Raw genomic sequence first — 27,603 nt, 5'->3', positions numbered from 1 at the left:
CAGTGAGGCTCAGAGAGTGAACAGCTGCAGTTGGCAATCAATTCACATTGAGACAGGATGAACCATGGGCTCCCTTGGCTGCTAAACAAAAGGCACTTCCCTTAACAGAGAATTGACATCTTCACCAGGCCAGCACCGAAATTCAGGATTAGTTTTACCACCTGCAGCTCTGAAGGGTCCCTTTAGGCTCACACTCAAGCAGCCCTGCACTGACAGCAGCCAGCATTCGTTGGCTTTACAGGACATGAAGCATTCTCAGCCTGAGGCATCAGCCTCTGGACCTGTCTCTCCAAATGCATCCCTGTTTCTTGGTGAGAGGAGACCCCTAAGCCATGCTGCGGGTTGTATTATGAAAGGAATCTCTGCAAGAGGCTGGGAGGCCTGGCTGCACATTAGCTGCACCTCAGCAGTGTTTGTTCAGGGATATTTCCAGGGAGGATGCTCTGGAGATGTTCCTCCAAGGAGCACGGCACCCTCTCCCCTTCCATGATTTCCTCAGCAGGAATGCACAACAACAACACTTACTCTTTGCTTGCTTACCCACCAGAGAAAATTTCATTTACTGATCTCACCCTCTCCGTTTTGTTCATTAAATTGTCTTTTCTTATTTCCAGTGATGAGGTTGTTAGGATGGCACTCATGGATGTGTGCAGAGATTTGAAATGTACCCACTTCAAATCCTGCTCATGAGAGGAGTGGGTAGTTAGGCTCAGACATGGTATAAAAAATAATATGCCAGGCCCAAATGTCAAATATAATCACGGGTGATATTAACCTCCCCAGTGAAAGGAATACATCCCTTTATGAAATAACCTGGGTTTAATGTTCAAGATTGCTACAACAGATTAAAAGGCAGCCCCTGATAAGTTGCCTACACTAAAAGCATCATGGAAATTGAAAACATAATGTACCTCACTTAAGTGATTCACACTATTAATATGTAGAGTTTTCTGAGCTATAGTTTTATCAAAGCTGAGCAGGGAGAATAAGTGAGGGGTTTGTTTCCTCATTTCTTTTCTGAATAACAAAAGAGAACAGATGCATTTATGTCCAGCGAGGAAAGAAGTAAAATAGTTTCTGAGAAATAGAAGCTGACACCTTGAGCAAAATCCATTCTGTGCTGGGTAGATGGAAAGGGAGAGCACTGCTGTTGTGCTGCCCTTTTCCTGAAGAAACGCCTAAACCTGGGTATAATATTTTAATATTCAGAAGCTGAACTGAACCTGAGGTGGTGCTTACCCAGGCCAGGCTTCAAATCTGGTAGGTGATGATGGGGGAGAGACACTTCAGAGCCCCACTTCTCCAAGTGTGGGCTGAAAAATCTGGTCACCTGCAGGCTGTAAGGATGCTTTGCATGAGATAGTAAAAAAATTGTGATCAAAACCCCAAACCAGACACACACTCATCCTTCTCCACACAGACAAAAGGGCAAAGGAAAGGAAAGTAGATGTAATAAGTAATTAATAATCTTACTCTAGGTTTTGATGCCAGCAAGTGCTAATTCCTAAGGTAAGGCTGACCAAGATGATCTGTGGATGCTTACAAGAGAGGTGAAGTGGTTGATTGTGGGGTTGAGATGCACCCACCACCCACACCTGCACACCATCACCCACTGCTTCCAATCCTTCTGAGATGTAGAAATGTCAGACTTCCTTTCAATTACAGCCTCTCATCACCAATTTCAGTGGCAAGCCTGAGGCTGGCTCTAAGAGCTAAACCATCTTATTTAATCTGCTTGTTGATGTTCCAGATTTAGTGCTGCCAGAGCTGCACCTTCGGTCTACAAAAACATGGCGCAGCTGCTCCCGTTCCCTTAGAGGCTCTTTAATATCCAGGGCTGTTACCTCTTCAGAAATGATACAGTGTTGAGTCCAGAAATCCCTTGCCAGTGCCTCTGCGAGCTGGGGATACAGCTGCCTTAAAGCACCTTTCCAAAGGGACATGGACAGTGAAGTTATTACACCTCGCCCACGGATTCGATGGCTCTTGTGTCATGTTCACAGCGCTGTTGAACACCTGCATCCAGCCCCTCGTGGGAGAGAAGAGGCCAAAAGCATTTTCTCAGTGCCAAAATGAGAAGGAAAAAACGCAGCACTCTGTGCCACTGTCAGGTTTCTCTCTGCTTTGACAGGACACCACCTGCCCCGATGGGTTTGAATCTGGCTGTGGAGCAGCACTTTTGCAGCCACTCCTATTTCAAGCCCCTCATGGGACTAGAAGAACTGGGGGCTTGAAGTGAAAGAAGACAAAGGTTCTGGGAAGGAAATCCCAGTATCCATAGTTATATATGGACAAACTGGTGCTGCAGGTCCAATCATGGAATGTTGGAAGGGACCTTAAAAATCAATGAGGGGGTGCATGGAGGACTTGCTGGTTTTGTACTGAGAGGCAAGAGGGTTTCAGAAATTATGTCCCTTCCCTTCCTTTCAGAAATTATCTCCTCCTGCCCAGGCTCCATCCAGCAGCTCCCTGCCACATGTGATGGGGTTCATACTGCTGCTTGCAAGACTTTACTAGAGCCTTGGGGAGAGAGGCTTGCTCTGCCACAGACTCAGATAAATACTTGGTACATAGGAGAGTCCTTCCCATTTGTCCTGACTGCCTTAATGTCTCAGATACCACCAATCCCAGAGAAATATTGTTTACTCAAATCCCAGTGATCCCTCCCCTACTCAGAGCCCAACGCACTCACAGTGGCAATGAGGAGGTTACAGGGATGGAGCCACAGAGCTATCCCAGCCTCACTTCACAATTAATTTCACCCCAGGTAATAAGCTCATCATTCTTACCTTTTATAGATTTAACCAGGAAAAGAAAAAGCTTTGTCCAGTTCCCAACAACTCCTCAGTTTGGATGGAGAGTGTTGCCTTTTGGAAGTGTGAGTTATGGAGGAGAGGCACAAAGTATTGCTGTGCATCCCCAATGTGCCTGGTGAGGGACTACTCTTCAAAAGTTGATCCTGAGACAATTAAAGGTCAGATCATTATGGGATTTGTAGTCACAACACTTCATTTGTCTTCATTCCTCTGCTTTGCAGAAAGCTCTTGATATACCCACAAAATAAGAACCCCAATGCACCAAAGAGATTTTGAGCAGAAATAGCCTGTGAAAAAACCTCATGAAGCATTAACATCACAGGACAGGAAGGCTGGATGGGGGGAAAGAGCTGGAACCTGTTTGGTTCTCCTTTCCCTGAACTGGATGGCTGAACCAGAAGCACTCAGGGTGAATCCACAGATAAGCCACAAAGAAAAATCTTGTCTTTGTATTTGAGTGGACAAACATAAAGGTCTGGGGGAGGCTGCTCCAAGCTGAAGAAGATTTACTCATCTCATCTCTCTACCTGTAAAAGCACCCAGCCCATTTCAAGCAGAATTTCACCATTTCAGCTTCTGCAGGAAAGGCTTTAAAGCGATCAAACAATGCTCTCAGCACCCTCTCTCCTTCCTGTCTGCAGCAAAAACCAAATTTGCATTTTTTCTATGGATTGTTGTTGTTGTTGTCAAATTGAAATCCAGGGATGGAAGATTGGATCCTGCTGAATTCTGATGACTTTTATTTTTTTCTTGTATCTGAATTTCTGATGGCCAAAGGTATTGAGAAAAACTCACACTGACTTCAGCAATGAAAATTGGACCCTGCCTTGGCATCCTGGGAAAGGGATGGGAATAGCTGCCAGTTCAGCAGATTACCAAAAATGTTATCCCAGTTTTCAGCCTGGAAAGTGAAAAAAAAAACAATTCCCGTGTTCACGTACGTTTCTGCCTGTCATTTTGGGATCCATCCACTTTTCCATGCTTTTATTTATAAAGACAGAACCTGCTGAAGCTTAACATGTACTATATGGGAGCCACGTGTGGCTTTTTGACTGTTCAACACCATTAATAACCAGACATTACACATTCAAAATGAGCCTTTATGGAGGCCTCCCCTTCTCTGTTTTTATTCTCTTTAAATATCTCTGGCATGTCTGCCCTGGGGACCACAAAACACAATAAAACATATTCTGTAGCTAATTCATACTAACTGTCATCATTAGGCATTTAACAGGCAATGTCAAGACAATGTCCATGCAGCTGGAAGTGTCTTCACTTGCTGTCTCTCCTAATCATGAGAATTAACTCATCTTTCCTCCCACAAGAGAACGTGAGCTTTCTCCTTTCCCACTTTCCAGGCCATTTGTCATCAAAGATTACTCCAGATTTATGAGACAGTTTTGCCAGGGCAGGCAGGGTTAGTGGGTTATTTTTCCTGAAGAACAGTGCTGATAGGTCCCTACCCTCTCTCAGTTCTTAGGAAATGCCCACATTTCCCTGGTTTGCTTTGGTGGCTCTCGAGTGACCTGGTAAATGCAGCCCTCCAAGCTGTGCAAGCACAAGAAAGTGGGTCAGAGTCTGCAGCAATTTTAGGAAAAAATATGGGGATGACAGTTCCAACTTTCAAATTATTAACCAGAAAGTAGGTCTGCTCCTGGCTTTCTCAGGAATTACTTTCCCTCCCACAAATAAACATTCCTAGCCCACTCCTCAGAGCATTGGCTAAACCAGCTCTGGGTATTATATAAAAAGGAATTAATTTAATTAATGACAGGACTACAGTAGGGTGTAAAACTCCTCTGCCAAGACAACCCATTAAAGTGACTGATTCTGTTTTTCACCCTAAAGAGCTCATGGAAGGACCATGAATATATTCATATTTGCACCTTCCATTCCGAGCTAAGAAATACAGAAACATCTCCACATGGGAAGGCAGCAATTCTGCAGAAAGCAACCCAACTTCTTCCTGGTTCAGCTGTAAAGAGAGCTGGGAAAAACACTGCTCAAAGACCCAAAAGGCAGAGAGCAGTTGGCATGTCCCTTTTGGTCTGCACAAACTACAACAGACATTTTTTTTGTGGGTGGTCTGTAGCTACTTTCATTTTTTAGTTTCCAGGAGAGGAAGGAGTCCTCTGGCTCAGAGGTACAAAGGAACGTGCTCAAGTCATTTGGGGTGTGTGAAGAAGAGCGGGGTTCCCACATCATGACAGTATTCTACTCTTGATCCAAACCACTTCAAGGAACAACATTAAACCTCTGACTTGGGTCCATCCCTGTTGTGGCTGGAGGGATCTTCCTATGGCTTTCCTTGACTTCTGGCAATTTATTCTGAATTCAGGGTAAGTAAAACCTCAGGCAGACTCAGGTTAGCATGGAGGAGAAATCCTAACATAAGTGAAGGTGTGAATGCTGGATGGTGTTTCCTGCTTCCCTCCTGCCTCTGGGAAACTGAGGGCAGACTAACTCCTGACCTTAGGAGATCCAAAAGAGGGATTTGAACCTTCTCCAGCACCATCCCTGTGAGCTTGTTGAGCACATAAAAGCAATGATTTTCCTCTTCTGAAGTCAGTGATTTCATCAGTCCTCTCACTTAAGAAATGATCAATTTTCTCATATTACCAGGACAAAATCTAGCCTGTAATATGTAGGTCATGAACTCATCTTTTGTTGTAGCCGCTAGATTTTGCTTAGCAGGCTGTAGCTCCCTGCGAGCTCTGCGGGGTTACCCAGGGCAATGCGACCCGTGCATCCCACAGCCCATTTCCGACAGCCCCGCGATCTGCTCCGGTCAGCCATCAGCGTTACACCCAGTGATGACAGAGGAGGAGAGAAGGGTCTCCCATGAGGGTAAGAGATGACTTTAATCACATCTTGAGCCAGCGACCCTCAGAGGCAGAGAGACCTGGTGGTCCGGGCGCGGGGGGTTTTGTCAGAGGCTATGGGGCGGTCCCTGGGCGGGGTTGGGGTACAGGAGCCAATAGGGAGAGCCTGAGGGAGCGGCCAAGGCTAAGGGGGGAGCAGGAAGGGGAGCATGGCACCCCGAAAGCAGTGGGTTAACAGGCTGCCGCAATCTTTCTCCACCTTCCTTGTCTGTGGGCACAGTACCACCAGAATTAGTGGCAATAATAATAAACTCCTTTGGAGTTTAACGATTATTCATTAGCGGGAGTACATCAGTTCTGCAGTCTCCTCTCCCCTCACATGCCTGACACTCTGGGCTGCTCTGCTTATATTTAAGAGAAACAATCAATGAGCACTCTGCAGTCCTGGCTTTCTGGGCTGTTAATCTCTCCATTACTGAGTCAGGCACAGTCCCCTTGGCTTCTGCTGAATCCCTGTGCCAAACAAAAGAGCCCACCCAATCAAACATATCCTTAAAAGTGAGCACGTCACCAAACTGCATCTCCTGAGAACAGTGATGTCCTGGGACAGCAGGAGCGTGCTGGTGACAAGGGGCATGTTCCTCACCAGCCTTCATCTTCCACCTCAGAGATGAAGAAGCTGAGAAGCCATGCCCATACCCTAAAACTTTCCTGGGACCCAGGGAGATCAGAGTGGGGCAAGAACAGGGTTTAGAATCCACCACATCTCTGCAGGGTCCTTTCTCCACCATCCAGCAACTTGGGCAAGAACCAAAGTGAAGATTGAGACCTCAGGATGCAGCAGGAAGAGCTCCAGCACGTCAGTGGGACTAATATTTCACTGAGAAGGACTTTAACAAACTGTGGCCCTGTGGCTCAAGTGTCTCATCAAGGCCTGAAGCTCATCCTCCGAGCAGAACATCTCACCTGTTTCCAAAGCTTTCATGGCATTTTCCTTGGGATGCACACCAAGGCAGGGAGAGCATCCTGCTGTTGGAGGGCTCCAAGATCTCTCTCTTCTCTCTCTTTGGCCTCTGAATATAATTCATCCAAGCTTTTATGAGGCAATTCACATCCAGATTTTATTAGAAGTGGAAGGCCTCTTTTATTTCCTCAGTGTATTCAGCACACAGAGAACTGGTGCTCTGGTTAATTTTATTTCTGTGCTTTCTGTGTTTTAATAATGATCTCCCCAGTTCCATTCAGCCCTGAAAAGGTGGGAGAGATGGAGAGATATGAGTTGGAATAATGTAATCATGTACTGCAGACAGAAAAATACTGCTAAAAGTGAAGTGTAATGAATATGTGACTGAGGCAGAGACATAAAAGACTGCTTAAAGCATAAAATCTGATGTATTTGCACACCTACCAGGCTTGGGCATGCACTCTCAAAAAAATAATGCAGGTATGATTTCAAGAAGAAAGTAAAATGATATAAAAACTTACTTTTATAAAAACATAGTCCAGAAGTGCAAAAAAAAAAAAAACAAACTACACACACGGGACCACACTCTATGTGGGTTGCTTTATTTTTACTGGCTTTTTGAAACCAAATAAGACAAAGACCTACCAGAATGAAAAAAAAATCTTCTTGTGACACAGAGTATTTGTGTGTGGGGTGCCAGTAAGAGATGACACACAACTCCAAGCTCATACAGGCCAAGCCTTGTCCTTCTGGTATTTCTTTCATCTCCCAGCTGAGCTCTCCCTGTGCCACACCCCTGTTCCTGCAGCTGCCTGATGGAGGATCTCAAACCAAAGACCACTGCACCACTCCTCCTGCACAGAAGACTTTTCCAAGTGCATCCAAACAGATCAGAACACCAGGCAGAGTCAGTGATGGCTGTCTGGGGCCCATGCAAAGGCAGTCAGGCTTTGTAAGCCTTGATTAAAACCCAGAGAGGGATTCAGATCCATTTTAATGTTATTCCTTTATCTGATACTCACAGTCTGCATGTCATTAAGTGAATGTGTTAAGGTTTCTGAGGGATGCACACAGTGCAGCCATTGACACACTCAGCAGTGAGTGTTTCCTACAGGCCACGTAATGGGAAAATTAAAATCTGCCTGTACTGGACATGGAACTCCCCTGGCAGGGTCAGGGAAATTAATTTGAAATAAATGGGATTAAACACCAAAGAATCTCCGTCTTGTTTGGGCTGGTTTTTTTCGCACATGAAATCATCCTGCCAGCAGCACCTCTGCAACGGGAATTTTTTTAAAAAAACTCTGGCACAGGCTGCCCAGAGCATCTGGTGAGGCACAGAAACAGCCTGGAAACAGCCAAGGCAAGCTTGGATTGGGATTTAAAGAACCTGATCTAGTTGATGGTGTCCCTGCTCATTCCAGGGGGTTGAAACTAGAAGACCTTTGATGGTCCCTTCCAACTCAAATAATTCTATGATTTTTATGAAATTTCAGAAGCCTCGTGTTGGCCCAGCTGAAAATGTAAATGTTGATCCAGAGCAGGCTGGGAAGGTTCCCATCTTTCCCTGAAAACCTGTGTATTGCTGCCAGTCAGCAACATGTGGCTTCCAGCCGCTTCCTAAGGCAACAACAGAGGTGGAACCAGGTGGTGGGGGGTGTGGCAGGGCCCCATTGTGGTGTTTTGGGGTGCTGGGGAGCCCCAGAGCCTTGTGAGGTCCCTGCTCAGTTGCTGCACACCCTGGCTGAATCAAACCCGAGGTCAGCCCTGCTGCTCCAGCTCCTCCTCGAGGGAGAGAGGACTGGATGTTCCATTCCTGTCCTGCATTTGCAAAGGTTGACACGCACCATTTCTCTTGCTTTTGAACCAAATGCAAAACCTCCTTGGAGACCCCCCTGAGCTTTGTCCTTTATTTTTGCTGTCCACACCCTCCTGCACCCAGAGAGCCCAGAGGCTGAGCAGGAGTAGCATCGTTTTTAACAAGATGCTGCAGATTCAGCAGAGTAATTAATCTCAACAGCAAGAGCTGTTCAGTTTTTCCCGGTAATTCATTTAAAGTGGGAGGTTAATTCCATTCAATGGAGCTGCCCTTCACCGCTTAGAGAGAGACACCGGCTTTGAACATCCCCGAGTGAAGTGGTTCTGGCACAAACCCTCCTCCTCGTCTATCTGCCCTGACCTCTGCATCCCCTAGGGAATGCCACATCCCGGTGCTGTGTGATCGTCCCTCTCGAGGCTGATTAGCCAGAGCTGGAGAGTTCAGGGAGGTGAGTGCATCGGCATCCGCGCGCTGACGTTTGATGGCCGGCGGCTGCCGGTGCTCCCAATTAGCCTGCAAACACTGCCTCCGGCTCACAAATACTTTAAAAAATGAAGTTTGACGAAAAGCCGCCTGCATTGCCTTTCTTCAACCTTCTCTGACATATCAAAGCCTTTGAGAGTATCTGAGGACAACTTTTACAGCCGAGAAGGGCCCATTTGAGCGCCGGCTCGTTAGTGCTGCGGCTGTGCTGTGCACAGAGCCACAGAGCATCCATCAGCCCACTTACCAGGAGCACTCCTGAATACCAGCAAGCGTGTTAGGCTGGGAAGGTACCTCTGAGGGAGCCACCAAAGGGCTTTTCAAGCAGAAAGGTCACCCAGCTCATCTGCTTCCAGGGGAGCTGATTAGAGCCGGCGCATTTTGGGAGCCATGGCACCCTGCAGCAAGTCCATTCCCTGGGTCTTTTTTCTCTCTTCACTCACAGTAATGATCTGCAGCTCGTCAGAGGGGGCTCAGCGGGGGAGGATGGCAGCAGCACTTATTTCACTAAATAACATTCATGAGCTGGCTTTCAAGGCTGCAGCTTGGTGAGGGATCTGATGAACTTCGGGAGGGAAGATTGAGAGAGAGACACTGGCACAGGGTACCCAGAGAAGCTGGGGCTGCCCCATCCCTGGAAGTGTTCAAGGCCAGGTTGGATGGGGCTTGGAGCAACCTGGGATAGTGGAAGGTGTCCCTGCCCATGGCAGGGAGTGGAATGAGATGAGCTTTAAGGTTCTGCAGGATAAGGCTGGTTGCGCCTTCTCAATCTTCTCTTTGATAAGTCAACACCAAAAGCGCTACCTGGGGCCTTTCCCTGAGCAGTGATTCCAACCTAAGGCCTTGTGGCAGGGCTGTTGTATTTCAAAGTGTATTTTTGCACTGAGGGGGTTTTGGGGCAGTTCTGCTCAGTTTCAGTGTCTTTTCCAGGACCAGCTGTGCTCTTGGATCTAAGTGACCACAGAAGACCTGCACTGGCTGCTGCTCAAGCCAAGGTCCCTACAAAGGAGAAATCATCACCAATGTGTTTGCATCATAGTTTGGAAAAGCATTTGCTCTGGGAAAACAGAAGGAATGGCTTTAGTTATTACCTATAGCAATTCAACATGACTGTTAGAGATAGCTGACGAAAGTAGTGCCAGAAACAGTGGCAAGCCTATCTCCATCCAAAACCAAAATGCATCACAGTGTTAACCCTACGTTAATGGATTACCTTAAAAAAAAGCCAGAAAATGGAGGAAAATTCTGAAAATAACACCTTTCTCTTTTTTTCCCTTTCAAAACAGCTGCTTGTTTCTCCAGTACATTTATTTTGCATTATTATTTCTCATGTAACTGTGAATAAATAAAATACTTGAAAACACAACAAAACATCTAAATTAAACCTAATGTTTTGATTAATGCAAAACCACTGGCATTTCCTTTCCTGAATAATTTAAAAATTAAGCTGAGAAAACCAATTTCTTGTCTGAGAAGCCTCTGTAAAATGGAATGTTTGGTATTTTTCAGCACTTCTCTTAAGTGGACTGGTGTCAGCATCTCATTCTTTTAATGTTTCGAACAATTTTAACCCACCCACACTCCTGCTCTGAATTATTTAGGAAAAGATGTGTCTTTCTAGCTTTTCTCTATAATTTCTCAGCAAAGTGTCTGGTTGTACTTGGCATTTCTTATCGAGGATGAAAACACTATATTTAAATAATAGCGAGTATCCACAATATGTATGGTCTATGAAGCAAAGTTGGGCCACATTTTATCCTCCATCCTCACCCTTGTGTCATGAAAATGTGAGGGATTTCTCCTGTATGGAAATAATCTGGTCTTGAAAGGAAAATTAATGTAACTTCCATGGGTGACCACTTCTCTTGTTCAGCAGGCTTTTGTTAGGGAAGACAACTCTTCCATACAGCTAAATTAAAATAGAGGAAAAAAATCAAGTGATCCTTCTCTGAATGTTTGAAGGTGTCATTTTAATGAGTCTGCCTTTCTGTTACTGCAGGAAACAAAATACATTCACTGTGAGGAAAGAGTAAATACTGTCCCACAGGCAGAAGGAGGCAACCAGAGGCAGGCAGAGAGAAGCCGTGTTGGGTGGCACAGTCTGTCTGCAGCTATTCCCTATCCCAGAGCCAACATTTCTGCAGTGTGGAACAGGACTGCCTTACTGACCCATTCTCAGACTCAAAGAGAGCCCTGGAGCTTTTGAGCACATCATCAAAGAGTCATGGAGGTGATTCCATGCACCCACAATGAGGTTTGCACACAGACTGGATGGGAAGGAGCTTGTAGAGTGCAAAAACCAAGCCAAGCTGGGCCAAATTCCTGCTTGATTAATGCAGGCAGAGGTTTGGCAGAGAAAGGTTTGAGCTGTTTCACTGGGGTTGACTCCCTGGGGGAAATCTACTGAGCAGCAGCTGCTCAACTCATCTTTCCTGGGAAGGCTGCTCAGGGGCACACAGGGAAAACAGGAGGGACAGGAGGAAACACCAAATCCCCCATGCCTCAGAGACATTCTGTCTTAAACTTCTGCCTCAGGGCTTTCTGCACGTTCTGGATCTTCTCCGTGATCACGGTGTCACTGAGGTGATCCCCAAACTTCTGCTTCAGCAGCACCCTGATGATTTTGATGCAGCGTTCGTCCATCATGGGCTTTGCCTCCCGGAAGGTGTTGCCCCTGCGCCCTGTGATGGAGTGGCTCTGGATGTAGTCAGAGGTGAAGAGTTTGTAGAGCAGGGTTTTGCAGGCTGTGCTGATTTTCTGGTCAAACCTGATGGTCTCTTTGAGCTGCTCCTTGGTGTAGCCATTGAAGAGCTCCACCACCTCGCACGGCTGCCGGTGGGGCTCCTCCTGGAAGGACAGGGATTCCAGCCTCTGCACCTTCTTCTTTAGAGAGAGGACATCCTGTTGGAGGTCCAACACCATCCTCTCCAGCTGCTCCATCTTTTCCACCCTGAAAAAATTAAAGTTGCACTTGTAAAGGCAAGAGGACCCCATGTCCTCACTGTGGATGTTACTCCTCCACCCAAGCAGTGATTCCATGCCTTCTGCAAGCAGGGCAGGACAACTTCTCAGAGTATCAGCCCTTCCAGCTATTCGTGGGTGAGAAGTAAGGCAGGAGAGAAGTAAGGCATGGTTTGGACTTTTCAGTGCACAGGAATATTCAGTTTAACCCTCAGCTCCCCATTGCCGTGCATACATGAAGACTTTGATGCTCAATTTTCTTCTCAGTTGTAGCAAAAGCCATAAAGCCTGTCCTGCGAGTCCCAGGACACACATATTTGTGGTATTAAAATACAGACTTGCGGGAAATGACAATACAAAAACCATAACTTGAATTTTTTGGCACCCATTTCTTTGCAAGAAAACTGTCCCTAGCATCACTTTATCACTGGATACTGGTCATCAAAGTAATGAACAATAAAACAAGGAACACACAACCATGTTTTGATTGTTATGGGCAAGAGCTTTCTAGTTTCTGCACTGTTTTAGAGTCGTCTTGCATCTCTAACTCCAAGCCGTACAGTCAGAAACGTCTGGTTCTGATTACAAAGAGACTCAGCAACTCTGGGGTTTAAAATTGCCCCACTTTGTCACCCACCTGTGATCTCATTGCTCGCTCTTGTAGTGAGGAGGAAAACATAGTTAGGAAGGAGTGCCTTCTTTTGCTAATTACCTTTCCATCTCACCAGAACTGAAATTTTTGTGAACCGTCTCGAAGCCATCCGTCTCTTGCAAAGCATCAATCTTTCGCTCTTCAAGGCTAGAAGAAACAAGTTAAACAGAACAGCCACAAACAGCTTCGTGCTCATATTCATATTCATTCCTGAGGAGAATTATCTGGAATTCAACGCAAAGTCAATTCTGTTTTCATTTGCAGCAAGAATAAAATGGATTGAGAGGGAAGATTGGGGGTTCTTCAGGTGGACAAACTCCTGTGCATCCCCCTGGCACACAGATATGGGGGACCTCCCACTGACACCCCAAGGAATCAGGACTTCAGAGCACAGGCTCATTTCTCTGCTGTATGTGCCCACACAAACCCCTATTAACTTCTGTGCTTTGGGTTTAACCTCCATGAGCACCTACTCAAAGCAATCACTGCCAGAGAATGCAAACAGCGTGGACAGAAATCAAAATACATGGTGTGCAACATTCAGGGTCCTCACTGCACTTCAGTGTTACCTGTTCAGACAGATGTGCTGCTGGCACGGGGACAAGATGCCATCTGACTTCCTCTTCATTGGAAGGGCAACGTAATCTGCAGCAGGGGTGGGACACAAGCTGAAGAATCAGCTGTTGAAAAGGTGCTGAATCCCTCTGTCTCCAGAGCAGATTATCTAAGCACCCCTGCTAGATTGCATGGCAAGACATTATTCCCTTTGCATAAACAGAGTGATCCAGAAAGGCTCTCCAGAAATGATCAATGGGGATTTGTTATTAGAAAAAGGTGGCATCTCAAGGGCTTCTGTTCCCAGCACAAAAGATATGGTGGAGGAAAGGCAAGCAGAGCCAGCGTGTCTCTGGAGGCTGCTGTTAGTTGGCAGGTAAATAACACACTAACATATTTTCATAAGTGCATTTAATGGGTGTAGTAGTGGGTTGAAAAACAGGGAAATAGGCAAATCTGATAAGGTTTGACTAATTGAGACACAGGGCTTTGGGGAATTTCAGTTATTCAGGCAGGCATTCATTCAGATTGTCTTTTGGTTTGTGGGGAGAGAACTGCTAGCCCAGGAGACAGAGCTGATGCCTGACAGAGCAGATACCATACACTACATGCAGGCCTCCTGGAGGAGATCTCCCAGGTGGAAAGGACCAGGAAATGTCATCTCTAACAACTGTAGCCCTGAGACAAAGCCCATACAGCCCCAGAGCAAAGCAGAGGTTTTCTGGCTGCTCTGCAAGTCCCCATCCCACCCTGTCCCTCGGGACCAGGCAGCAGAGCCAGAACCCAAGGTTACCTCTGGCAGCTGGACCAGCCCTGTCCTCTTCACTCTGGGAAGCCCCTGGCCCCGGCATGGCCATGGTGATGAAGGTGGATGGAGGTGTGAAGGCGCTGGCTGGGTGGGGAGGAGCTGCCAGCGAGTGGGAGCTTCCTGCCACACTTCCCAGGACACACCTGTCCCTGAGAATGGAGGAGCTGCCAGCGTCATGAGGCAGGCTGGCCTCAGCCACCCTCAGCAGTGGCTTTGAGGGATAGGTCCTGTCACTGGGGTATTTCCTGGGTACATTGCCCGGGGTCCATTTTGGGAAGGTTTTCCTGGATTTTTTTGGTGGGACTGCCATCATGCTGTGGACAGCCGGTTCTTCTTCTGAAAGAAAGGCAGACACTCAGGATGTGCAGTGGGGCATCAGTGCCATGGATCTCCCACCTCCCACTCAGTGCTTTGTACCCTGATTGCAGTGATGTGAAATTCATGATGGGACTACAGCATGCTCAGCATCCTCCCACCCAAAAAGCCCCATGGAAGTAGAAGGGTGGGTGCAGTGCTCAAAAGCCCTCACTCACTTAACTTCTCCAGGAGGTGTCGGTCTTCCAGCAGCTTCTTCTCCAAAATATCTTTATGCTCTGTAGGAAGAGAAGATCTTTCAGCACTGAACCCCTTCTTGGAAGGGGTCTCCTGAGCAGCCCCAAATGGCAAACCCAGGCCAGGGGGGTGTCACTCACCACTTATGCCTTCCACCACACCCCAGTACAGCCCACTGAAGCCGGGGCAGCGGGCCAGGACCTGCTCCCCCACCGTGTAGAGGTGGAAGGGTTTGCGGGGCTCCTTGATGTTCTCGATGTTGATGACCCGGCTGCCGTCGGGCCAGCTGATGAGCACGTAGAGCTTGGCCGACATCAGGGCTGCCCACCTGGAGCAGAGGGAGCAGTATGGGAATGTCACTGCAGGCATTTGGGCTCTCCCATGGCTGGGAGTTCACAAGTGGTGCTTTACCTGGGGCAGCACAACCTGCAGATAATAAAGCACTTAGCCCTGCATCTTCTCTACCAGTTATTTCTCCTTTCCCATTCCTTCCCTTCTGTGTATCCAGGTGTCATTTGCAGTGTCAGCCATGCCAGGTCTCACATGGAATCAGGCAGGACCAGCTCACAGCGGACACTTTGAGCAGATGCTGATCAAGCCACCGAGCAGACACAGGCTGGTTCCTCTGCCCCGTGAACCATCACAGCTCAAATGACTTCAGTGGATCTACAGCAGTTTGCTCCAGTGCAGGGCTGTGTCTGTGTGATATCGAGGCAGTGCAGAGAAGAGACTGGAAAAGACCCAGGGGTATTCCAGGAAATGATCATTCCTTTGCCTGTGCAGTTATTTCCCCCAGTAAACATCAAAGTGCTTTGATAAGGAGAACAGCAAATTAGCTTCATTTCACCCATGGGGGAACTGAGGCACAGGCCAGTTACAGACATATCTAAGGCAGTCAAACAACAAAGCTGGAAGGAGCTGGATCCTAAGTCCTGGCTCGCTGCTCTGCCCACTGAGATATCTCTTTGTGCCCCTGGAGCTGCAGACTTAAATCACTGGAGAAACAGGAGTGCCAGGCTGATGGTGATTTCCAGAACCTCCCATGCCAGACGAGCAGCTGAGGAGCCGAGCACTGCTGAGCTCAGGAGAGGTTTCTTTCCAGCTCTCAACCAACACATCATGGATGGGGACAAAATCAGGCAGAGGCCACCTGCCAGAGCTCCTAAGGGCCCTGGCAGAGCATCACCCCAGTCCCTCCTGCTCTGCTTGGGAGCAGGGCTTGGCAGACAGGTTCCGGGGACAGGGCTGAGCCCATGTGCTGGGCACCAGGTGGAGAATGGCCACAGTGTCCAAAGCTGATGGGAGGGAGCTGGGGAAGGGAGAGGAGACTTGGGAGCAGAGACAAGCTGGCAGGAAAGACAGCTAGGACCCAATTTATTCCAGTTTCTTGTTTTGTCTCCACACCCCCATTAAAGTTATGCCTGGATTCGATTCCTCTCACTTGGAAGGTTCAAGTTCACCCTGGAGAACTTTCTCTTTCTCCTTCCCCACCTCCACCACCATCAGCTGCAGCAAAGCTCCTTGCAGGAACCGTAACTCTCCCCAAACCTGCCAGCCTGCCCTGTTGGCACAGTCTCATACCTGGTTTTCCCCAACCCTTTTCTCCTGACCGAGACACACTCTGGCATTGATTTTTATCAGGAAGCACCACATACAAATTATCTGTGTGCCTGTTTCCCCCCATCCCCTTCCCTGCAGAGGCAGCTGCCCCCAGCCCTCTCCCATACACAGGGAAGGCTACAGACCAGAACCTGGGATAAATGCATAGCTGAGCCCTCTCCCTCCCAGAAACAGAGCTCTACATTCCAAACAGCAAACAACCCCAGCCCAAACAGCTCTCTGGAGGGGTTTTCCTTTAACATTTAAGGAAAACCCACTGATCTTCCTTCCCCAAACCAGTTGTTCATTTACCCTTATGAATGCAACAAAACTACACAAACACATAAACAGAGAGAGAAAAAAAGAGAGATCACAATCCTGATAGCAACAGAGCTGCTCCTTGCCTGGTTAGCACTGCTCCAGGTGTTGAGTCTTGCAAGATGTCTCCTGTCTCTCCAGGTCTCAGCTGCCTGCTCCAGGAGAGGAGGTGACCGGACACTTCCTTGCCTTGGGCTTGTCCCTTCACCACAGTTCCTTGTCAGATCTCCTTTGTCTGGCTTGGAAAGCTCCCACCTGCTGTCCCCACTGCAAAGAAAAAAAGAGCTTTTGCTTTCTTTTTTCCTGCCTGTTTTGTTTCAGCATTATTATTCCTGTTATTTTCCCATATACATATATTATTTTTTTCCTTAGCTTGTTTCAGGTCTGTTTCTTACAGGGAGGGAGAGCAGAAGAGAAGAGAAAAAGCCTTGGGTTTTTTGGAGCATGAATAAACCTTGCATTTCCATGAGTTATTCATGAATAATTCATGAAAATGCATGATTAATTCAGGTTCATGAATTATTCAGGAATAATTCTCGAACATTCCTGGTTAATTCATGCTCACACAGCGAGTGAGTCAGGCTCTAGGGCTTGGAGAATTCCCTTCTCCCTGAGACAGGAGAAGAGAGGCTTAGAGAAGCTGCATTGTGCACTTGCTGTTTACTGCCTCTTAGAAGAGAACATATTTTGGGCCCTTTTTGAAACAAGAACTTGAAGAGAATTGAAATGCCTGCAGTCTCCTGCCCACGGAGGAATAACACAGTACCAAAAGAAAAAAAAAAAAAATAAGAGAGAAAGAAATTGGACTTCCTCACAGAGGAAAGCCTGGCAGCAAGTTTTATTCCCTTTCAAAGCATCTTTCTCCCCCCGCCCCCAGATTTCTCCCTGGTTAAGATACATCTCACTGCTTCAGTTTTTACCTGCTGTGCAACAAAAAGGACCATCCACATGGGTTTCTGCTTGAGGAGTCAAAGGGAATTCCCATGCCACGTGCCCATCTGTCCCCGTGTGTGTGTGCGCGCACAGTCTCTTCTCCCAAGTAACAACCAACATGACAAGAGAAAATGGCCTCAAGTTGCACCACTGGAGGCTTAGAGTGGATATTAGGAAAATTTCTTCACCAAAAGAGTTGTCCAGCACTGGCACAGCTGCCCAGGGTACTGGAGGCACCACCTCTGGAGGGATTTAAAGGAAGTGTGGTTGTGGTACCTGAGACATGGTTTACTGGTGGGCTTGGCAGTGCTGGGGGAATGGTGGGACTCAATGACCTTAGAGAGCTTTTCCAAGCTAAAAGATTCTTGCAGTGTCCCAGCCAGGGTGAGCACTAGGCATGGCACTGAGCTCAGCAAGGCAGGCATGGTGCTCACACCAGTGCAGACATCAGCTCTGTGTTTCTCCCAATAACGTCACTGCTGCAGCACCTGGGGTTCCCGAATGCTGGGCTTTTTATGCCCAGCGCATGGAGGATCACATGGCATGGCCATGGATGGATCCCATGTGGCATCCAGCCTGCCATGGGCGAGGCTGGACACCAGCAGGTGAAGGTGCAGTGGGTTGTCTGCACAAGCTGCCTGCCCAACCAGCCATCCTACTCCAGCCACTGGATGAGATGGAGTAACAGTTAGGGAGTGATTCGAAACAGCCTCACCTGGTTTATCTTAGCCAAAAACAGCACTGGAGGTTGTTGGGAGAAAGGGAGAATTCAGATGTTCAATGACACATTAGAAAAGGACCTTAATAAGATTCATAGAGTAAGAAAAATTCTGCATCCCTGATTTGCAATATTTACAGCTAAAAGATACAACTGTCAGCCCAGGTAAAAGCAGATGTTCAATAGAGAGCTGGTTGGGATTAGGGAACAAGCAGATATGAATAGAAAAGCAGCACTATGTGACTTCTGCGTAGCTTTGAATGATGTTGCTCAAGACTGAGAACTGCATAGTAATAAGGAAGGGAAAAGCAATGACAAGGAGAAAAATGATAGAGATACACAACAATGGAGATGAGATTGGATTCCGGTTTGAGGCAGGACCCGGTTCCAATAAAATCTGCTTGGGAAGTGGGCTGGCTTAAACAAGCATTGTTTGCTTTCCTTTGAAGAACAATATCCAAAACACAACAGATGAATAGTCCTGGGGTGGAGGTTGGTAATTCAACTGCAAACCGCAGGAGAGGAAGGATTGCAGGAACAAAAGGAAGACAAATTGTAGTCTCATCAAACAACAGAAAAGTCAAGTGCCTGTGTATAAACATACAGTGTTTGTGTTGAATTATTCCAGGAAAATGCGAGTCTGAAGTGAGTCCCAGGTGTTTGACTTCATGAAAATTAGCAAGTCCTGATTAGATTTCCCTCCCAGTCGGTGAATATGAAATCCCTAGGCAGATGCCTCAGTTCCGGCTCTAGGTAGAGTTACCGTATTCAGGAACCTCTCCTCTGCATCTCCCAGTTCTTTGAAAACAAGTCCCACTCTGCGGCCCCAGATGCCAGCACGTCACCCTCTGAGTTGCACTCGCTGAGATTTAGGTTTCAGCCACGACTGAAGAACAACAAAGGCTCCTTTGTGGTCTCACCCAGAGATACACCCGGGGAACAGCGTTCAGCAGCTGTTTGAGTGCTGCCCGGGTCTTTATCAGAACAATCTTAATTGATGTTTGAAGGGGTTTAAAGTACAAACACAGGTGGTTTTAATCCTCCTTTTCACTTAACCTCGGCAATGTTGCTCTTATTTTGGCTGGGTTCAGCAGCCCAGGCATAGAATCCTAGAATGGTTTGGGTTAGTAAGGAACTGAATGACCACTTCATTCCACCCCCCTGCCTTCCACTGTCCCAGGTTGCTCCAAGCCCTGTCCAAAATGGCCTGGAACACCTCCAGGGATGGGGCAGCCACAGCTGCTCTGGGCAGCCTGTGCCAGGGCCTCCTCACCCACACAGGGAAGAATTTCTTCCCAATACCTCATCTAAACCTGCCCTCTGTCAGCATGAAGCCATTGCCACTTGTCCTGTCACTCCAGACCCTTGACCAAACTTCCTCTTCAGCTCTCCTGGAGCAGCTTTAGGCATTGGAAGGAGCCCAAAGGTCTCCCTGGAGCATTCTCTTCTCCAAGCTGAACAGTCCCAGCTCTCTCAGCCTGTCTCCAGAGCAGAGCTGCTCCAGCCCTGGGAGTATCTTCATGGCCTCCTCTGGACAGGCTCCAGCAGCTCCACATCCTTCACCATTTTCAGAAAGCAGCCACAGTTCAGCAACTGAGAGACAAGAGCTACACGGTTCATTAATTTTTATCAACACAATGAAATGCCACAGGAACCCTCAAGCCCTGTGCTTCACTGAGACCAGCTCTGCATCCCTTCCACACTGCCGGGAGAAGGGCAGGGCATCACCACGAGGGATCAGCACTGCCAGGGCAAAGGGTGGACAGAGAGACCCTGCCCCTCGTACCCAGCCCCATCTGGGGTGGCAGGGTGGCCGATGGAGTCATTAGGATGGATGTGGGGAGTGGTTTTGCATTCCATGAGGACAAACGCTGGAGCGCGAGGCACTGTCTGTACCCGAGAGCGACCACCCGGTGGCATTTTGCATTTGTAATGAAACAAGTACAAGTCCCATCTCTGCCTGCCATCCAGGGAACAGCGAAATACGATCCGGGCTAATGAGGCTGGAGTTAACTGCATTTTAATTAAAGAATGTCTCTTTTCTAACAGGCCAGAAAGAAGCTTAATTACTCAGACATGGGAGCAAAGCCACCACAAGGATCAGCAGCCAGCTAGACCCTGCAAGTCTGACCTACCACAGTTTGTTAAATGCTTTCCTGGACTGGAGCTTTTCCCTGTTATTCCTCATGTGACAGAGGCCAGAAAACAATGAGAAAATCAGAGCCTAAATGCACCAGGCACAGCTTTGCAGGGAGTTGTACAGAGAGTCCACTGACTGTAAGGGCTTCCAATTTACCTAATGCAAGTCCTTATTGCTTCTCTATTACTGCCCTGAATTAATTAAGATATTTTTTAGAGACCTTTTCTCTTCAGAAAAGGGTTTCCTCTTTGTAATCCCATTCCAAATCTCCTTCATTTTCACCTAACCAGCCTCCCACCATTTTCCATATCCTTTTTTCCAAGCTCTCTGTATTTATTAAACATATGTGCTCTGCAACATCTGTTTCCTTATCTGCTTGGCAGGCTGATTTCTTGGGGTTCCTTTGTGAGTTTGCCAGTGAGATAGCAGCAGCACAGTTAGCAAAAAAAAAAGAAAAAAAGGGGGGGGAGGAGAAGGGAAGATCACCCCAAAAAAGGAAGGAACGTTAACTGAGGGAGGGTAGCAATACACAATGGCTTTTAAATATTCCCAAATCTTTTTTGCATTCTCTCAAGTATTTAGCATTAGCCTCTTTTTAGTATTCAAAGGGACATGAAGGGGACTAGCAGGAATTTACCAAACTAAGGACATATCAGAAATCAAATAATAGATCATTCCCATGAGACTGAAAAGGAAAAAAGTATTCAACATTGTAATTACAGCTGAAGGTACCTGGGAAATACCAACCTGCTTAACTTCAGGTATCTGAGCATCTCCTGAGAAAGTGACAGGACTGACCACATTTTTTCGATAAAACACACTCTTGCCTAGTCACAAAATCAAGGCCAAAAAGGAGAAAAAACCCTTAATGTTTAGTTAATAACAAACCCCACTGAAAGGGATCCCAGCACGTCACCTCACAAGGGGAGGAAATAACACAGTGAGAAACGGCTGGTGCGGAAAATTCATCTCATGACATCCCCGGGGGCTCACCACCCTCTTCCACACCATTCCTGGCTGGAAAGGTGCTGCAGGGATGTGAGGTCCATGCTTGGGAGCAGCAAATCCGAGTGTTGAGCCGGCACGGTGCTGCCAGCTGCTCCTGCTCCTCTGAGTCACTGCCCCGTTACCTTGGCGAGCGCAGCCGCGAGTACCTGAGAGCAGCTCCAGCGCCAAGAGAACATCTTGTTTCCTGTTACTCCAGCGGCACAACTCTGATTCCAGATTCCCCCCCTGCTGCTAATTAATTAAATATAATCGGGAGCACGTTAGCAGTTGCAGAAGGGACTCGCCGGGTGGCACCCGCTGCCTCCAGCCCCCTCCACAGCATCCCTGTGGAACAGAGCTCTTCTTCCTCAGCATTTCAGGGCTGGTGTTTCCCCTCCTAACTTTTGCCCTGTTTCTGGCAGAAAGCACCAAAAAGAAGTCATTTGCATTAGGAGGGAATGTGTTTTGGGCTGATTTTGGACAGGAAGCTGTGCCAGGTGGGACCTCGTCCCTCTCCCTGACGCCTTGGGCTGCCACACTCCAGATGGAAGTTTCTGCAGCAGGACCTGATCCTCTGCCAAAAAGCATGAAACCCTCTGATTTCACCTTATGTGTAACATTACGTGGCCACAGCACTAATTATTTTTCCCAGGGCTTTTGATGCTGCTGAATAACTCGCTAGATTCATTCCCTCTAACCTGTCACAGCTCTGGCTGAAAGGGCACAGGGCCCTCGCAGACCCGGGTGCCTCTTGCAAAGCCACCTCAGTGCCACCACACAGGCAGTAAGGGTGTGGCAGGATGGTCTCATCCAGGACACCATGCTCAGGGATGCAAAGAGAATGGAAATCTCTGCCAAACATGCCATAAAATCAGGCAGAGAGATTGTCCTTGACCAGCCCTGTCTCCAGGCCCTGCTTCCAGGGCTGGCACCAGAAAATGGGCTCTTATGTGAACAGATCTGTCAAAATCTGTGGGAGCCGTTCCCATCCCAGCCCTGCCTACTCCAAGTGGCATCATTTTGGTACCTGACTGCTTCAAAGGTGAAAGCATATTCTCTCTAATTTGCTAAATTGTCTCCTGTGAGGAGTAAATTTGTCAATCTCATTCCCATCTTCTACCTCTTTAGCTTTGTACACTCAGTCCTTAACATGAAAAGAATTTTCCTTAATTTCTCCTCCAGGAAAGAAGGAATTGATCTTTTATTTGTGGCACTTTAAATTGGCATGTTGACTACAAAAATCCACTGCTCATCACATCAAAGGCTGATCCAATAGCGCCAATTACTCCAGTAATGGAGATCTTTGCAGGGAAGGGTGGAAGGGACAGGATCAAAATGGATGGGTCTTCTCACATGGAAGGAGGCAGAGGAAGAAGAGGAATTTGGGAAGACAGCGCCACTTTAAATTAGGATATCTGCTGTGCATGGCAAGACAAAACGTGACACATTCCTCATCCAGTCTCTGGATGTGATTGAACCCACCTGTCCCCAGCTATGGAGCTGAGCTGATCCCAGCCTGGAATCCCTGTGGATTGACAGCTAGGACTCGTACAAGATGCTACTCATGTGTTTGCAACAAACACAGCATCCACTGGCAGGGAATGATTTTCTCTTCATCCTCCCCACTCTCCAGGTATTTCTCTAGGAAAATCCACTCTCTAGTGTGGACAAATCAGTAGAAATGGAAAGTTCTGTGTGCCCCAAAAAGCCATCAGCCTGTTCCTCCCACAGCTCTCCCACTCACAACCACCAGTTCGGCACAGAGCAGGCAGCAAACTGGTCACTACTGGCATTGCCTGTGGTCTGAACTGGGAACTGTGGATCACCATCAAGCTTCAAGTGTTTTCTAGAGTGAGGTATTTTACACAGTCCCCTACAGATTCTGGTGCTTGGTCAGTCCCACAGTAGGTTTGGGGAATGTTTAGGTCAGCAGGGTCTCCCCAGGCTGCAGCTGGGACTTGGCTCCCCCCCGCAAACTACAGCACAGTAAAAAATATGTACTAAGGTCACAATGAAAAACCCTGTGCTAAGCCTTCTTTAGTGCCTCTCGACTCCTAATTCTGATTGTAAAATGCTATTTAGGAAGATCAGACTGATCAAAGCAGGACATTTTTGTGGATTTTTGTAAAAAAGCTTTTTGGAGGTCTAAGATGGAGGGATTTTCACTGAAGTCATTATTCCTCTTACAATTTTTTCAGCATCCTGTTGTTTTGACTTTCCACTCTTATCTCCTGCCAACTCTCACCCGCCCAGAGCCAATTGTTTAGCTGACAGCTGCCATCTCCATGTGCCATTTGCTGAGCATCACCTGCACGAACCCTCAGGTGCTCAGTAAGGAACACTCACTTCTTCATATTCTTTGCAGAACCAGGGAAGATCTTGGTTTCTCAGTTGGGCAGTGAGACAGTTTTCTATTCAAACCTCCTCTGTGTGGCATCACTGATGTATTTTTGACTCAAAGAAATCTGTTTATTTTCTGCTCTTAAATAAAGAGCGAGCAGCTCCGTGAGCAACATCATGGCAGAGGAAACACAAACAGGCTGTTACTCAAACACCATTTCTGAGTGGATTGTGCTCTGCTTTTCAGATGAGATTAAGAGCTCAATTACAGTAGAGAAAGAGCCTTTCATTAAATCACATATAGAACATAATAAGGACAAATTATAAAGCTCTTCAGAAGCAAATCTGTGTCAGACTGCTGGGTAAGGAGGCCCTTCAGGGGGAGCCTTCAGTGGTTTCTCCAGCCCTTCTGAAGAAATGAGTCCTACACACCTCATCTAACCACATTTTTGAGGAAAGCTCACAACCAGAATCCTATGGGGCACCCCATTCTTTGAATGCCTCTCTTTCAGGGACAGAGATGAGCAGTATAAGCAACCATCCCCTCATGTTTGTAATGAGTGGGGCAAAGCCTCGGGTTAGTGCTGATGTGCAGTTTAGAAGTGCAATGGTTTGTTCTGCTAACACAAGAAAGGCCCAGAAGCTCAGTGTTTTCTCAGTCCCAGACTGGTAACAGGAGATCAGCTGGGGAGTTTAAAGAATTTTAAGGCCCAGCAGCTGAGGGATGAATCAATGACCTAAAGCCAGACACTGGACATAACTATTTCATTCCAGCATTCCTGCCATGCTGTCCTGTCTGCAAAAGCCTCTGCCAAGAAATCTGCAGATAAGGAGGTGAGGAAAGAACAGATACAAGCCCCTCCTACAGAGGAGAGAGCCCAAGGACCCTCAAGCCACAGAGATCCCTCCCTGAGAAGCCAGGCTGGCCAAACTTTCAAAATCAAAGCTCCTGTGTGCAAAGCCCAGGCACACGAACCACAGGCAGAAATACCCACTGGCCTCTGGATTTACAGGTGACTGTACACGTGTGAACCTGGAGCTGAGGGATTGGAAGCTTTTCCTTCCCCAGGAATTCAAAGCACTGCATGGCAGAGCTCAAAGGGGACAGCAAAGGGTTACGGGGCTGCACCTGGGAAAGGGGAAGTCCAGGTTCAGTCACAGAGTTGTCACTGCTTGATTTTGTTCCGCTGTTATTCTGCTCTCCTGGAATATATTATGGTTAATTAAAGGCAGTTAGCTAATTGGATTGTAAGCAAGTGATGGTGAAAAGAAACCAAACCACTGTTCCCCTTTGAAATACCAGACAGGAGATTCATTAAAATTCCCTTTGAAAAGACATCCCAAAACCTCGTAGTCTGTTGATGAAAACGATCCAGGAAAAGTCAAGGAAAAAAGAACAATGTTTTTCAGGAGGTTTCACAACTCAGGCATCTGCAACCCCCACCAAGCTAGGATTGAGGATTGTCATTCCCACACCAGGAAACCTTTCAAAGACTCAAAAACTTTCATTGAAAAGCAGTGCCAGAATGCACAAAGTCGAACAATGATCCATGAAGGCCTAATATTTCCATCAAGGCCAGGATGAGATGATTAGGAGATGACTGAGGCTCTTCAAAAGCCAGACCTCAGAGCTGAGACGGGATTTAATGCTGATATCCCTCTAGTTATCCAGAAAAGGATCAAGACATGTGAGGGAGCTCAGAAAGCCAGAGAGCTCAAAACAGCAGAGGGAGGAAGAGAAAATACAGCTGGATACTTCCTAATGCTCTTCTTTGGACTGACCTGATGTCTGGTGCAGTGAGCCACAGAAAACCTACTCAAAACATGGGTGGCAGAACTGAAAATGTTCACTGATAAGCAACAGAAATAATTAAGAGTGTATAGGAGTGAGCGTAGTCACGAGGACTTGGAGAAGAAAGAACCCCAAAAGGCCAGACATTGTGTAATATTGTGCATAATGAGGGTAAAATACATGTTACTATTCATTATGCAGCAAAAGAATTATAGAATTAGTTTGGGTTGGAAGGGACCTTTAAAGGTCATCTGGAATGACAGCCTATTCAAAGCAACAGAAAAACAATGTATTAACTGCCAGGGAAAGCTGCATTGAAAGCAACCTAGGATTTGAGGCAAAACATCTTATCTTTGAACTAAAGATTTATTGATAACTAATGCTGTCTGCCACTGAGGGAAACACTAAACCAGAATCCCTCCACTCCAGTTTCCCCATGCTGTGCTATCAGACCTCTCCATGATTCCCAGCTCCTGCAGAAATTGGACTTTGTGATGTGACCCCAGCATGGCAGCACCACCTCAGAGAAGTGCATCACCACTTCTACAAAATAAGGCAGCCCTTACCTGAACATCAAGCAACACTAAACTTGTCTGGAAAGCACTGGGTGCAGGATAATCAGGGACAGAAAAGGGAGATGCCTGTGGAGCAGAGGGCTGGTTTAAATTCTCATTAGGTTGTTAACAGCTGGTTTCATTAGTCTCCCTGCAATCATAATTACTTAGTGGCTACTGCAGGGTGAAAAGCCATTTCAGTGTTTTAACGTTCTCAGCGCTGCAAAGCTGTCAGTGAAATTATTTTTAAAGTGGCTTGTAAAATTTGTCCCTTCTCAAAGAACATGTCAGGCTGATAGACCGGGGTGTGAAATTTACTCCCCAATAAAAGGGAGTTTGAATGCAGTTTAATAGCACTTGAAATATTCTGCTCTGAGAAACTGTCCCCAAAGTCCAGATGGACCATTCTCCATTGGAGCTCTTAGAAATTTGTGGAAGCTGTAACTTTGGCATTAATTTTACAGGAACATTTACAGCCCAAGGGTCAAGACTAAAGCCATAAATTCCTGCTCAAGCCCTGAGCTTTCTCAAACCAGAGGTAAACTTGTATCTAAAGGTCTGTCTGGAGCCTAGGACTACTAGATTTGCTCTAGTAGAATTCTGTTATAAAGCTTAGCTTTCAATGTAGGTAGACTTCTATCTTAGCTTAGTTAAATATTTCCACTAAACTGGCATAAATTATAATTTCCCCCCTATAATTCATCATTTTTCCACTCCTAATTTACTCTTCCTTCTTGCCCTAAGCACCATCCTTACTCATACATCAGGCTGATGGCTCCCATTAAATTTATTACTCTACAGACATATGTTGGACTAAAGTTTACCTGAATGAGAGCTTTATCCAGCTCCTGCCAGAGCTAATGGAAAGAGATTTCCGTTTACTCAAAGCCACTGTTATCTCAGAAAAAGGATCATGCTTAAATTAGAATAAAAATTCTGCCAGAATCAGTATTCCTTTGTTTCCCCCAACCATTCACAAAAAGCCCTCGGTCACTTAAGAGCTTTTTAAATCATTTCTAGTATTCACTACATGGCCAATTATTAAAAAAGCCCTGAACCTGCCATGCAGTTAATGACCATCTCTGACATATCTTTTACATGTATTTTCTTTCCACATTTCTGTCAGTGATAGCTAACCAGGTGCCCTCCCCCTTTTTATCTCGTGTTTAATCCATTTACTCTCATCCTCCCTGGCACAGCTCTCGATGTTTCTACAGGACCAGCCTGCACCAGCCACTATTTCACAACTCACCCATAAAATCCCGATCCCAGGCCTCTACAGGGCCTCTACGCTCCCACCTCTTCATCTTCCCATCCACGGAGGAGAGTCAAGGTCAGCCAGATGCAAATGAGGTGTTCGAAGCCGAGGTGTGATGAGGCAGTGATTGCTTGATGAGCACAGGAGGAGGAAAGGTCTTGGCTGTGCCTCGGTTTTTAAATCATCCTCAGTTGTGCAAGGAAAATTAAGGACAGCCGTGATGCTCCAGCTTCCCCATGGCATCGTTCCTGTCACAAAGTCAAAGACAGGCAGGTCACATATATTCTCTGACTCCTGCTGGGATGAAAACATTGAAAAATAGAAAAAAAAAAATTCATCAGGGACTTTCATGGTGTGAGCTCAGGATTCCCCACTCTCTTGCAAAGGGGGAATGTTCATCAGGCAAAGGATACGAGGAGGAGCCTCAAATTGTCCAAAATCCCAGTAAAAGTATTTTGTCCTATGGAAACTATGCCAGAGCTGGTCACATTTCAGGCCCTTTGTACACCTATTTCCTGATGTGCATCTCACA

At 46.9% G+C, this 27,603-nt stretch overlaps 1 protein-coding gene across 6 annotated transcripts; it reads right to left on the bottom strand.

Annotated features, from left to right (window-relative positions):
* Positions 1 to 10,853: 10,853 nt before the first annotated feature.
* On the bottom strand, positions 10,854 to 27,334 carry LOC116452655. Of its 6 annotated transcripts, XM_032127298.1 has the most exons (9): positions 27,113 to 27,334; positions 25,826 to 25,900; positions 16,436 to 16,616; positions 14,573 to 14,858; positions 14,414 to 14,473; positions 13,866 to 14,216; positions 13,087 to 13,162; positions 12,578 to 12,664; positions 10,854 to 11,854 (listed from the first exon to the last, which is right to left on the bottom strand). In XM_032127298.1, exons 4-9 carry the CDS (start codon positions 14,799 to 14,801, stop codon positions 11,407 to 11,409), a joined length of 1,251 nt encoding a protein of 416 aa, XP_031983189.1. In that variant the 5' UTR covers positions 14,802 to 14,858; positions 16,436 to 16,616; positions 25,826 to 25,900; positions 27,113 to 27,334; the 3' UTR covers positions 10,854 to 11,406. The 6 variants fall into 6 exon arrangements, with proteins under 6 accessions (XP_031983189.1, XP_031983188.1, XP_031983187.1 ...); XM_032127297.1 differs by lacking the exon at positions 25,826 to 25,900; XM_032127296.1 differs by lacking the exons at positions 25,826 to 25,900; positions 27,113 to 27,334 and adding an exon at positions 16,745 to 17,378.
* Between the last annotated feature and the right edge of the window lie 269 nt (positions 27,335 to 27,603).

Source organism: Corvus moneduloides, chromosome 17 (assembly GCF_009650955.1).
Source record: "Corvus moneduloides isolate bCorMon1 chromosome 17, bCorMon1.pri, whole genome shotgun sequence".
Lineage (NCBI taxonomy): Eukaryota > Metazoa > Chordata > Aves > Passeriformes > Corvidae > Corvus > Corvus moneduloides.
This window is presented reverse-complemented; position numbering and strand designations above follow the sequence as displayed.